The 14,320-nt window shown below is 48.7% G+C and overlaps 1 protein-coding gene across 7 annotated transcripts in view; it reads left to right on the forward strand.

Moving 5' to 3' along the window:
* trio (trio Rho guanine nucleotide exchange factor) overlaps positions 1–14,320 on the forward strand; it is a 766,603-nt gene that overhangs the window by 554,689 nt on the left and 197,594 nt on the right. For all 7 annotated transcript variants that reach the window (XM_069335896.1, XM_069335893.1, XM_069335897.1 and 4 more), the window contains one exon: positions 8,653–8,896. In XM_069335896.1, the coding sequence (XP_069191997.1) occupies positions 8,653–8,896 (244 nt within the window). The remainder of the gene's footprint in view (positions 1–8,652; positions 8,897–14,320) is intronic.

The raw sequence follows: 14,320 nt of genomic DNA on the forward strand, positions 1-14,320 counted from the left end.
CTCTCTCTCTCTCTCTCTCTCTCTCTCTCTCTCTCTCTCTCTCTCTCTCTCTCTCTCTCTCTCTCTCTCTCTCTCTCTCCTCATCTCCCTCTTTCTCCCCTTCTCCCCCTCTCCTCCCCTTCTTGCCTCTTCTCCCGCTCTCCGTCCCTCCAACTCTTTTTCTCTATCTCTCGTTTTCTCACTTGCATGCTCTCTCCTCTCCCTAGGCTTCTCTCACACTGCTCTTCCCGCCTTGCCATGTAACGCTGCTCTCTCTCTCCATACTCTCTTTCCCATTCCATCTTGACAACCTGTCTCCGTTCCATCCCCCCTCTCCAGTACTCCTCCATCCCACAACTCACCCCCACCATCTCTGCTATCCGATATTACCTCCCTCACTCCCATCTTCTCTACTCCACACACCACCCAACTCCCTTCACGATATTTCCTCTGGGGAAAAGAGAGAGAGAGAGAGAGAGAGAGAGAGAGAGAGAGAGAGAGAGAGAGAGAGAGAGAGAGAGAGAGAGAGAGAGAGAGAGAGAGAGAGAGAGAGAGTGAGAGAGTGAGAGAGAGGAGAGAGAGAGAGAGAGAGAGAGAGAGAGAGAGAGAGAGAGAGAGAGAGAGAGTACCATAACATAATATATAACTAAGAGGTACTGGAAGGTCTGGTCTGTGATTTGTGACAATAAAGCAGTAGAAAGTATATGATGAAATGTGAACAGTTATTCAAAGACTGCCACCGTCCGCTCATAAGAATGAGTCGCTACTCATTAATACATGAAACCCACCACACTGAGGACGGAATGTTTGCGACCTGGAGCTTTGAGTGCTCGGCTGATCCCGTAGGCACTTGAGTGCTCGGCTGATCCCGTAGGCACTTGAGTGCTCGGCTGATCCCGTAGGCACTTGAGTGCTCGGCTGATCCCGAGGGCACTTGAGTGCTCGGCTGATCCCCTGGGCACTTGAGTGCTCGGCTGATCCCGAGGGCACTTGAGTGCTCGGCTGATCCCGTGGGCACTTGAGTGCTCGGCTGATCCCGTGGGCACTTGAGTGCTCGGCTGATCCCGAGGGCACTTGAGTGCTCGGCTGATCCCGTGGGCACTTGAGTGTCACTTGTGAAACCCCTCCCCCCCCCCACTCCCGGCGAAAGGATAGCAGATAGACTAAGAGTGTGGGACAGGTTTCCGTGACTCACTAGAACCATATAAACCTTCTCCTCGATGTAAACTACGCGTTTGGTAGTGAGAGTGGAGAGTATACAGGTAAACTAAAGGTTAGGTGAATATTTAAGGTTATACCGCAAGACATAATTTACATATATTGCAATCAATTAAAGCAACAACACATAATTGGCCACTGAGGAAGTCGTCGGACCACAGATAAAGATCCACAATTTGCAGGGTTCTTTGAGGTCGTTGCTCGCTGACTCCTCCCGCGTGTGATACAAATTTGTCGGGCACGGCGCCCCCCGCCCCTCGTAAACTGTGTGGTGGAGGCAGTAATGGTGGTGAGGAGGGGGGCCACTTTACCTGTGGCCCCCCTGGTGGGGGGGTCCCTGTTGGTTACCTGTGGCCCCCTGGTGAGGGGGGGTCCCTGTTGGTTACCTGTGGCCCCCTGGTGGGGGGGGGGGGGGGGTCCCTGTTGGTTACCTGTGGCCCCCTGGTGGTGGTGGGGGGGGGCTCTGTTGGTTACCTGTGGCCATACCTGGTGGAGGGGGGGTGGTCCCTGTTGGTTACCTGTGGCCCCCTGGTGGAGGGGGGGGGGGCTCTGTTGGTTACCTGTGGCCATACCTGGTGGAGGGGGGGTGGTCCCTGTTGGTTACCTGTGGCCATACCTGGTGGAGGGGGGGTGGTCCCTGTTGGTTACCTGTGGCCCCCTGGTGGAGGGGGGGGGCTCTGTTGGTTACCTGTGGCCATACCTGGTGGAGGGGGGGGGGGCTCTGTTGGTTACCTGTGGCCATACCTGGTGGAGGGGGGGTGGTCCCTGTTGGTTACCTGTGGCCCCCTGGTGGAGGGGGGGGGGCTCTGTTGGTTACCTGTGGCCATACCTGGTGGAGGGGGGGGTGGTCCCTGTTGGTTACCTGTGGCCATACCTGGTGGAGGGGGGGGTGGTCCCTGTTGGTTACCTGTGGCCATACCTGGTGGAGGGGGGGGTCCCTGTTGGTTAGCTGTGGCCATACCTGGTGGAGAGGGGGGGTCCCTGTTGGTTACCTGTGGCCATACCTGGTGGAGGGGGGGGTGGTCCCTGTTGGTTACCTGTGGCCATACCTGGTGGAGGGGGGGGGGGTGGTCCCTGTTGGTTACCTGTGGCCATACCTGGTGGAGGGGGGGGTCCCTGTTGGTTACCTGTGGCCATACCTGGTGGAGGGGGGGTGGTCCCTGTTGGTTACCTGTGGCCATACCTGGTGGAGAGGGGGGGTCCCTGTTGGTTACCTGTGGGCCCCTGGGGGGGGGGCTGGGGGAGGGACCTGTAGGTTACTTACACACAGGTATGCTCCTCCAGATGGAGCTGTCAGTAGTTTGAACGCGTTATACGACAAAGAGTACTGGGAAGACGGGACTCCACGAGATTTAGCTCTCATCCTGTAAGTACTACACTTAGGTAATTACACACACACACACACACACACACACACACACACAGTTTCAAGTGTAGATATGATAGAGCCCAATAGGCTCAGGAACCTGTACACCTGTTGATTGACAGTTGAGAGGCGGGACCAAAGAGCCAGAGCTCAACCACCGCAAACACAACTAGGTGAGTACACACACACACACACACATATACATATACACACACACACACACACACACACACACACACACACACACACACACACACACACACACACACACACACACATATACATATACATACACACATACACGCGCGCGCGCGCCCGTATATCAACATACACAACAAGTAAATTTGCTTCATGTATTATGAAAAAAATAAAAATCAAGTTTGGAGCAGTTGTTGACTGCTTACGTAGCTAGTGTGTCATATTATTGTAAACAGGTTGAGAGAGTGTGCAGGCTGTGTTTATTGTGTTCGTGTGTTAGAGTACGTTATATTGTTAGACCTGACACGAGGGGCCATTGTAACCATGTTGTCAGTGGGGGTTACGGGTCATTAGTGCAGTTCATTTGTACCAGGAGAGGCACCACCCACTTAGAGCCCACATGGTTCGCCTCGCCCAATTGGACTTTACCATCAGGGATGTGTGTGAACAACCCGTTCTCGCACTTTCGTATAGTCAATATTGACTTATTAAATACGTGCATATGTGACATACTAAACATGCTAGTTTACCTTGAAAAGTTTCATAGAAAACACCGACCTTACCTAACCTTCTTAGTATGTTAAGATAAGCATCTTATTGCTTAGTAATTACAATTATTACTTAACCTATACCTATAATAGGTATAGGTTAAATAATAGGTATCGGTTAAGTAATAGATTGCGCAATCACGCGCGCAATCACTTTCGAATATGTAGTGCCTGCGTGGAGTCCTCGCCTCATCAATCACAAAACGAAGGCGTATGCAGTGCAGAGGCATGTTCAATAGACTGAGCTGAGGAGACATGATCACTACATGCAAAATTTGTAGTGATATCCTTTATATTTGAGTAGGCCCTGCCCTTTATATTATAGGCCTACTGCACCTCATAGGTTAGGTATTTACCAGGGAACGATGGCCTAAGTCCAAGCTCTAATAGACTTAATAGATTCTAATAGACATTGTCTACTAGCCAACGTCCGTTAACATTTAATGAGAATAGGCCTACCCTCTTGTTTTTACTAAGAGTAGGTCTACCGGGCTGTGACTCATACGTCACACTGCATGCAGCTGCACCTGACAGCCTGGTTGACCAGACTACCAACCAGGAGTCCTGGTGAGAAACAGGGCCGCGGGGACATTGATTCCACGAACCATCGCAAGGTAAAGACAAGATAAACTGCCTTGTATACTTACTGAGAGTTGGTGTACATAGCGTCTGATTACGGGCATGACCTTGTGTCGTACACTCTTACTGTTCCTTCTCTCCCTTACTGTTCCTTCTCTCCCTTACTGTTCCTTCTCTCCCTTACTGTTCCTTCTCTCCCTTACTGTTCCTTCTCTCCCTTACTGTTCCTTCTCTCCCTTACTGTTCCTTCTCTCCCTTACTGTTCCTTCTCTCTCTTACTGTTCCTTCTCTCCCTTACTGTTCCTTCTCTCCCTTACTGTTCCTTCTCTCTCTTACTGTTCCTTCTCTCCCTTACTGTTCCTTCTCTCCCTTACTGTTCCTTCTCTCTCTTACTGTTCCTTCTCTCCCTTACTGTTCCTTCTCTCCCTTACTGTTCCTTCTCTCTCTTACTGTTCCTTCTCTCCCTTACTGTTCCTTCTCTCCCTTACTGTTCCTTCTCTCTCTTACTGTTCCTTCTCTCCCTTACTGTTCCTTCTCTCTCTTACTGTTCCTTCTCTCCCTTACTGTTCCTTCTCTCCCTTACTGTTCCTTCTCTCCCTTACTGTTCCTTCTCTCTCTTACTGTTCCTTCTCTCCCTTACTGTTCCTTCTCTCTCTTACTGTTCCTTCTCTCCCTTACTGTTCCTTCTCTCCCTTACTGTTCCTTCTCTCTCTTACTGTTCCTTCTCTCCCTTACTGTTCCTTCTCTCCCTTACTGTTCCTTCTCTCCCTTACTGTTCCTTCTCTCTCTTACTGTTCCTTCTCTCCCTTACTGTTCCTTCTCTCCCTTACTGTTCCTTCTCTCCCTTACTGTTCCTTCTCTCCCTTACTGTTCCTTCTCTCCTTCACCTTCCCTTCTCTCCCTCACCTTCCCTCCCTCCTCTTCCTTCTCTCCCTCACGTCTCTCAATACCTCACTATGTAATGTAGAGGTTTTCTAACACTGTCTATGTAGGAGAGATGTATGGTGGTACACATTGATTTTGCCCATTTATTATGCACCCCATATATTTTATGGATGAAGGGCCACGTCTCCTCTCCCTTTCCCCCCCCCTCTGATCTGCCCCTCCCTCCCGTCTCCCCTCTCCACTTCCCCTCGGATGGAGAGAGTCCGTGAGGGCCCGGCAGTGGTGCCATTCCAAGGTACAATTTCCGGGATGGTGTCCAGTGACTTCTCTCTCCCGTGTGTGTGTGTGTGTGTGTGTGTGTGTGTGTGTGTGTGTGTGTGTGTGTGTGTGTGTGTGTGTGTGTGTGTGTGTGTGTGTGTGTGTGTGGAAAGAAAATAGTTGTTAGTTTGTAGTTAGTAATATTTGATTGATTGACAGTTGAGAGGCGGGCCAAAAGAGCAGAGCTCAACCCCCGCAAGCACAACTAGGTTAATACACACACACACACACACACACACACACACACACACACACACACACACACACATACACATACACACACACACACACACACACACACACACACACACACATACACACACACACACACACACACACACACACACACACACACACACACACACAGAGTTCTACACTATTCAACACGACATGTTATAACAGGACGGACCAAAATAGAGATACATTTTGAATGTACCAAAATGTTGACAATTGTGAGACATGACCAACAGCTAGCTGGCCGCTCTCGTGAGGCTCACGCAGCTCTCTCACACCAACACAAACACAATCACACACAATCACACACAGGTGGAATGCATTAGGCAGTGATGTGGTGGCCGCTGACTCCATACACAGTTTCCAAATGTAGATATGATAGAGCCCAGTAGGCTCAGGAATCTGTACACCAGTTGATTGACAGTTGAGAGGCGGGAACAAAGAGCCAGAGCTCAACCCCCACAAGCACAAATTGGTGAGTACAAATAGGTGAGTACACACAGATCGTCATCATTGTGGCTGGACTTAACTGTACCACACCGTGGTACACTTGTAAAAGTGTACCACAGACTTGTAAAAGCTTGTAAAAAAGACTTGTAAAAGCTCCGTTTGTAGGCAGGTTTGTGAGAGGTAAACACGTGGTTAATGTAGGTGTGTGTGTGGACGAGGTATTGCATTCTTTGACGGACCGTATTTGACAGTGTGTTGACAGGTGACATCATTATCTGACGTACTTCCTCCGTCGCAAAGGGATATTTATTTTCTCAGACCAGACATATCTTTTCGCATATATTTTTTCCCGCCAAGAAACTGCTATTATTTAATGAATATCATCATCATATTCATCATCAAAGTTCACCTTATCAAGGAAAACGTCTTATCCTAGTCAAATAATACTCATAAGATTTTTCTATAATAATGATATAATTTCGTAACTTTTTGGAATATTCGAAGTCGGATGTCAGTGATGTTTTATAAGTCGTGGTTTTATTTTTTGTTTACATGTGAGTTTTTGTTTGTCATGTTTGCTGTTCCTTTTGGCGGGAGAATGTTGTGTTGGCCGTCTTGGCGGGAGAATGTTGTGTTGGCCGTCTTGGCGGGAGAATGTTGTGTTGGCCGTCTTGGCGGGAGAATGTTGTATTGACCGTCTTGGCGGGAGAATGTTGTGTTGGCCGTCTTGGCGGGAGAATGTTGTATTGACCGTCTTGGCGGGAGAATGTTGTATTGACCGTCTTGGCGGGAGAATGTTGTGTTGGCCGTTGTCTCCCCCAGAGTCATCATGCCGCTTGTGGGCCCAAGAATTCTAATTTTAATATTTCTTTGACTTTTGACCTTTCGTCTGTAGAAATGGAAAGAGGAGGAGGGGATGATGGAAAAGGGTGAGAGGGGGGGATGGAGGAGAGAGGTGGGGATGCTGGAAAAGGGTGAGAGAGGGAGAGGAGAGAGAGGGATTGCTGGAAAAGGGTGAGAGAGGGGAGAGGAGAGAGAGGGATTGCTGGAAAAGGGTGAGAGAGGGAGAGGAGAGAGAGGGATTGCTGGAAAAGGGTGAGAGGGGGGAGAGGAGAGAGAGGGATTGCTGGAAAAGGGTGAGAGAGGGAGAGGAGAGAGAGGGATTGCTGGAAAAGGGTGAGAGAGGGAGAGGAGAGAGAGGGATTGCTGGAAAAGGGTGAGAGGGGGGGAGAGAGAGGGATTGCTGGAAAAGGGTGAGAGGGGGGAGAGGAGAGAGAGGGATTGCTGGAAAAGGGTGAGAGGGTGAGAGAGGGAGAGGGGGAAGGGGCGGGCATCATGTATGGTGATAGATACTGGTGATGATGTGTCACTATAATGTGGCTGAAGATATAATGACCAAACGACACTTCAGAAGGTGGAGAAACCACGACGTTTCGATCCGTCGAAACCGAAATAAGAACCCCGTTTCTTCATATTGTGTCGTGGGGTCCTTACTGCTGGCATGTTGTCCAGAATTCTTTTATTAACAGATGAAACATCATCACATGGGATTTGATTCTAGTTTCAGCCCTTCTAACTAGCCTCTTATATTGAGGTAGTTTCGAGGATCAGTGTCCCCGCGGCCCGGTCTCTGACTAGGTCTCCTCCCAAGACCTAGTCACAAGGTCACAAGTCACAAGGTCACAGTGGACCGCTCTGAATGCAACTCCTCACAATTTAATGTTTAATTTGTTAAGAAATCGGCCAAACAGCAAAAAATGCGACGTATTGTTAACAATTAAAGCACCGTATTATTGACGCTTTCTCTGCATCGGCCTCGATAGGTTAGGAGGGTTGCTTGGGTTCGTACGTTTCTGGTTAGGTTAAACAGCTGTGTTTTTTACGGAGTGGCAGATCGAGAGAACGGAAATAAGCTGGAGATGCGGACCGTTGTTCTATTAAGGTCTCAGCTGTGGAGCTAAAGTACGGTCGTCACGTCTTTTCGTCGTAATTACCAAGCAATTGGGCTGTTTGTGCAGTAACTAACATGGGGCGCTGGAACCTAACTGCTTCCACTCCGTGTATCTTCTCGTGAACGCGCACGCAAACACCCGGTTACAAAGGCGGGGTCCAAGAGCTAATAGCTCGATTCTGCAGGCACGAATAGTAAACACACACACACACACACACACACACACACACACACACACACACACACACACACACACACAGTTTTATATAGATATGACAGAGGCCAGTAGGCTCAGGAATCTGTACATTAGTTGATTGACGGTTGAGAGGCGGGACCAAAGAGCCAAAGCTCAACCCCTGCAAACACAACTAGGTGAGTACACACACACACACACACACACACACACACACACACACACACACACACACACACACACACACACACACACACACACACACACACACACAGTTTTATATAGATATGACAGAGGCCAGTAGGCTCAGGAATCTGTACATTAGTTGATTGACGGTTGAGAGGCGGGACCAAAGAGCCAAAGCTCAACCCCTGCAAACACAACTAGGTGAGTACACACACACACACACACACACACACACACACACACAAACACACACACACACACACACACACACACACACACACACACACACACACACACAGTTTTATATAGATATGACAGAGGCCAGTAGGCTCAGGAATCTGTACATTAGTTGATTAACGGTTGAGAGGCGGGACCAAAGAGCCAAAGCTCAACCCCTGCAAACACAACTAGGTGAGTACACACACACACACACACACACACACACACACACACACACACAAGCTATACGATAAACTATGCAAATTACCATTTGAGGCCATGGGGCGGTGATTGAGCGTGACCATAAAGTGTGCCTTCTGTGTTGCAGGGCGGAGCGGAGGTGACCTGGGTGCTGGAGGACTGGAGCGGGACGGTCTCCGGGGAGCTGAACGTGACCCGAGGTCAGCAGGTCGAAGTCCTTGACCTGCTCCAGGCACATACACACACCCGCGACCCCGCCGAGTGGGCGTATGTGAGGCTCTCTCACGCCCACGACCAGGAGGGCCTGGTTCCCCTCGCCCTCCTCCGACAGCCTCCCAAGCAACATGGCCGCGCAGAACTCGACTTGTCAGGTGAGTTCAACATTTCCTCGTTCTCTTGCTGGTTTCCCTAGCCTACTGTAGCTAGGGTTCCCTAGCCTACTGTAGCTAGGGTTCCTTAGCCTACTGTAGCTAGGGTTCCTTAGCCTACTGTAGCTAGGGTTCCTTAGCCTACTGTAGCTAGGGTTCCTTAGCCTACTGTAGCTAGGGTTCCCTAGCCTACTGTAGCCAGGGTTCCCTAGCCTACTGTAGCCAGGGTTCCCTAGCCTACTGTAGCCAGGGTTCCCTAGCCTACTGTAGCCAGGGTTCCCTAGCCTACTGTAGCCAGGGTTCCTTAGCCTACTGTAGCCAGGGTTCCCTAGCCTACCATAACCAGGGTTCCCCAGCCGACCTACTATGCTTCCGTGCCTTACCTATCAGGTAAGTCTGATTGGGGATGTGGGGTTCATGATTACCAGGAATATAAAGCCAAAAAAATCAATACATGAATGTTTGAAATAAGGCAAATGGAACACACTGGGATTTATTCCTAGAAGCGATAGAACACCTGGTGTTATTCTGCATTAATATCGTGCTCTTGCTAGGCCCCATTTAGGGTGTTCAGTTCTGGTCGCCATACTAATGAACGGACATAAATTTACTAGAGCGCGTTGAGAGTAGGATGACTAATCCTGCTCTCGACGTAGGATTAGTCATCCTACGTCGTATAAGTTATCATTTAGTCATGCTAGTCATATAAGTTAATCCACAAATTAGAAACCTTCCCTTTGAAGAAACACTGGAAAATGCTTATTTTTTTCAAGCGTAGGTTAGACATACAAGATTGAGTGGATATATATATGAGCTGCCTCGTATGGGCCAATAGACCTTCTGTAGTTACCGCCATTCTTATGGTTCCTTTATGGTCTGTAGTTCTTCAGTGGCACCACTGGCCATCCCTCCCCCCCCCTCCTCTCTGCCGTCTAGAAGGAAGGAGGCAGGAAGAGAGGAATTAGACGGGAGACAGGCAGGATGTTATTGACGGTTGAGACAGAAAACGTGAGAGAAGGAAGGCAGGGTACATTGGAAGGATAAATAGCAGGAACAAAAATGACAGATAAAGTTGAAAAGGAGAATTGAAGAAACTGGGGACGTTGGGGGGATTTGGGGGGGAAAGGGGGAAGCCAGAGGGAGAATGTAAGAACAAGGAAAAAATCAAGAATGTAAAGAGGAAGGAGGAACGGAAGGGGTTATAGTGACAATAATGTGTTGGAAGACATAATATATTATGAGAAAGCCCTGAGCCAGCTTCTTTCTAATAATTAAATTGTTGTTAATGTTACGTCAATAAACACTCAATATCAGTACACTCAGTGTAGTATGGGTAACTGGAGTTGTTGTGATGTTGTATGGGTTTGATTATGTGTTGTTAGTGTTGCGTGTTCCACCATGCGCTCCGCAATCCAACTTTTGTCGCTGGCAAGTCAATATTCAACACAAGGTTACCGTTTTCTTTGGTGGCGCCCGGTGAAAGAAAATCGTCTTTTATATCTCGTAGGAGAGACTTATCTAATTCTGTTCACGCTATTTGTTTTCCCAGAGTAAATCTATTACTATGAGAGACCAAGCCACCTGGATAGTTATCTAGATATTTGTGATTGTCAGAGAACATATGAGAACATATTACGCTTCCAGTAATAGTTTACTTGTAAACAGGCAAGTGAACCTTCGTCCTAAACAGTGTATATTCTCAATATATAACTTTTTATAATATAAATAGTTTGTTTAAAATATAGAAGCTATATATGCTGAACACCTTTCCCTTGAAACGGTCTGAAGTATTTGGTTTTCTGTAAACGAAATTCTATGATACACTCAAATTGTTTTTGAATTTCTTATTTCACGTTATCGTTAATGTTTTTAACAAATCCAAACGGAATAAAACCTAACCTAACAAAACCTTTTCCTAAAGTGACCTTTATCTAACCTAACCCATGGATAAAGAGTAGATAATACCAGTAATCACATAGTGGTTTTGAATCCATTACCTCCAGGGGATTTCTTCCCTGAGTACAGGTTATCTTGAGGTTATCTTGAGATGATTTCGGGGCTAATTTAGTGTCCCCGTGGCCCGGTCCTCGACCAGGCCTCCACCCCCAGGAAGCAGCCCGTGACAGCTGACTAACTCCCAGGTACCTATTTACTGCTAGGTAACAGGGGCATTCAGGGTGAAAGAAACTTTGCCCATTTGTTTCTGCCTCGTGCGGGAATCGAACCCGCGCCACAGAATTAAGAGTCCTGCGCGCTATCCACCAGGCTACGAGGCCCAAACCAGGCCAGGTTGTATTTGGTTCAAATACATGTTGTATTTGGTTCAAATACATGTTGTATTTGGTTCAAATACATGTTGTATTTGGTTCAAATACATGTTGTATTTTAATAACAGTATCGTCGATTGGTGGGAAATAAATTTAGTTGTCCGTAAGGAAATTATGAAGGAGAGCACAAACCCGGTACAACTATCACTTGGGAGGGATATAGGGACAAGGAAGTGGGGTTGGACGGAGGTAAGGAACGGTGCCTAGGCACTTGGACCGTCGGGGATCGAACGCTGACCTGCAGGAAGCCAGACCGTTGCTCTATCGTCAAGCCCAAGTGGTTGGGCTGGCTCCAGGGTAGTGAGTTCTAGCTCCTTATGCCCCGTCTATCCCCGCCAAACACACACCGAAACTACGACGTTGGTACAACGTTCGAACAAGTTTTAACACCTAACTAGTTATAACAATCAATGTAACATGTTGTAACAACGTTCTAATACGTCATAAACACGTTAAGCCAAGATGTAACAACTTGTAGTTGTTGTAACAAGCGGTAACAAGTTGTTGTAACAAGTTGTAACAAGCGGACAATAGAGACAGTTACGGTTTGTGTTTCCAGGGATCAGCCTTGTTTCCCTGCTGCGTTTTAATTTCACTATTCTGACGTTCATATTGAATCTTAAAGTAATGGATGGAGGTGGCTTCTACAGCCTCTTGTATCGGGGCTTTCCACTTGTTAACCACTCAGCTAGGAATTGATTTTTTTCCTCTGATTCATTTTGTACCCCCATACCTTGTACCCCAGGGGCCTCGTAGCCTGGTGGATAGCGCGCAGGACTCGTAATTCTGTGGCGCGGGTTCGATTCCCACACGAGGCAGAAACAAATGGGCAAAGTTTCTTTCACCCTGAATGCCCCTGTTACCTAGCAGTAAATAGGTACCTGGGTGTTAGTCAGCTGTCACGGGCTGCTTCCTGGGGGTGGAGGCCTGGTCGAGGACCGGGCCGCTGGGACACTAAAGCCCCGAAATCAACTCAAGATAATCTCAAGATACCCATCCCGCGGGCAATTCAATTCAGTTTCTTTATTATGCACCCCATACCCATCCAGTGGGCGGTTACCTTGGAGTTGTTCCGGGGCTTAGCGTCCCCGCGGCCCGGTCATCGACCAGGCCTCCTCGTTGCTGGACTGGTCAACCAGGCTGTTTGACGTGGCTGCTCGCAGCCTGACGTATGAACCACATACGGTGGTGTAAAGGGTTACACAAAGGCTCCCTAAGCATGTATGTCCTTGTAGTTTTTGGCTCATTTGCGTCTCGAGCTTTCGCTTATGTCCTCTGGGGCCGAGGTGATGCAATACAGTTGGGACGTGCAATGTATCGAGGCGGGGACGAGAGGAGACTTGGGCGAGACATTAGCAGTCATCCAACATGTTCACGTCCACTTGCGAGACCTCTACATCTTTCCTCGATCATTGCAGCTTTAGTCTGTATTTATTAAACACTTTATACGAACTTCAAAGTTGCTTAAGCCAGGGTTATTGTTGTTGTAGGCATCTTCGTAGTGCTTTGGAACTCTTTAAAAGGATAAATAGGAATTAAGCTGTCATGATCAAAGATGTACAGGTTTCGTAGTGTGCTTGAAGAACCCGGTCGTGGCTGGTGGTGAGGAATGATGACTGCTGTAATACCTCAAGATATTAAAGACGTCCACAGCAAGTGGTAGGAGGAGTGTGGTGGTGCCAGGGGGGCTCCTTGGAGGCCGTGTATGGAGTACCCTCCTAGTTGTGCTTGCGGGGGTTGAGCTCTGGCTCTTTGGTCCCGCCTCTCAACCGTCAATCAACTGGTGTACAGGTTTCTGAGGCTCTATCATATCTACATTTCAAACTGTGTATGGAGTCAGCCTCAACTACATCACTGCTTAATGCCTTCCACCTGTTAACTACTCTGACACTGAGTGTGGCAGACCTGGACCACACAAGGGGGTGCTCCAGGGGACAGTGGGGTGTAGTCCCCCCCTGTGATTACAGCCGTTGGGAGAGTCCTGGAGGCAGGACCTTGCTGGCTACATTAATATGGATGTGCTTGCAGGTGGTTGCCTGACACTGCTACTCTGCATACAGTATGCTGTAACTGTGGTTTCAGCAAGAGTAATCCCCCATTACAACACCGCTCTAGCACCAGGCCCGGCTGGGTCCGGGGCACAAGTGTTGCAAACATTTAGTTACTTGCAGACGATCGACTTGAGAATGGTCCAGGACGGACCGAAACGTCGTCATTCCTTCACTTTCTAGTGTGTGGTTTGGTCAACATTTAGTTACTTAGTGGCCTTCTAAGTCAGTCGCCAGATGTGTGTGTGCTCACCTAATAGTGCTTGCGGGGGTTGAGTTTCGGCTCTTTGGTCTCCCCCTCTCAACTGTCAATCAACTGGTGTATACGCCCTGCCCCGCCCTGCCCCGCCCAAGCTGGCTCGCCCTGTCCAGCACAGCCCACCTCACCACGCCTTGTCCTGCCCCGTCACGAAGCGCCCAGCCCCGTCACGCCCTACAGGTATCCTGTCCATCACTGTCCACGCTATGAACACACTTTAGCACACACTGGAGCCTCGTAGCCTGGTGGATAGCGCGCAGGACTCGTAATTCTGTGGCGCGGGTTCGATTCCCGCACGAGGCAGAAACAAATGGGCAAAGTTTCTTTCACCCTAAGTGCCCCTGTTACCTAGCAGTAAATAGGTACTTGGGAGTTAGTCAGCTGTCACGGGCTGCTTCCTGGGGTGTGTGTGTGTGTGTGGTGTGGAAAAAAAAAAAAAAAAAAAAAGTAGTTAGTAAACAGTTGATTGACAGTTGAGAGGCGGGCCGAAAGAGCAAAGCTCAACCCCCGCAAAAACACAACTAGTAAACACAACTAGTAAACACAACTAGTAAACACAACTAGTAAACACACTGGACACCATCTGGACACACTGCGCACCTCGTCCCCCCCTCCCCCCCAAAATCCCACTTTCCTCGTGGCCTGAAATCCAAATGTGGTCTGAGACGTCCCTAGAGTTTATCAAGGGTTTTTTAGCATCAGAGGACAGGTGACTGATCTCCCGACCCTTAGCACTCCAGGTGCACTCTCTGGGAGCAGGAACTGGGTGGTGATCTCACACACTACATTACTG

Source organism: Procambarus clarkii, chromosome 34 (assembly GCF_040958095.1).
Source record: "Procambarus clarkii isolate CNS0578487 chromosome 34, FALCON_Pclarkii_2.0, whole genome shotgun sequence".
NCBI lineage: Eukaryota > Metazoa > Arthropoda > Malacostraca > Decapoda > Cambaridae > Procambarus > Procambarus clarkii.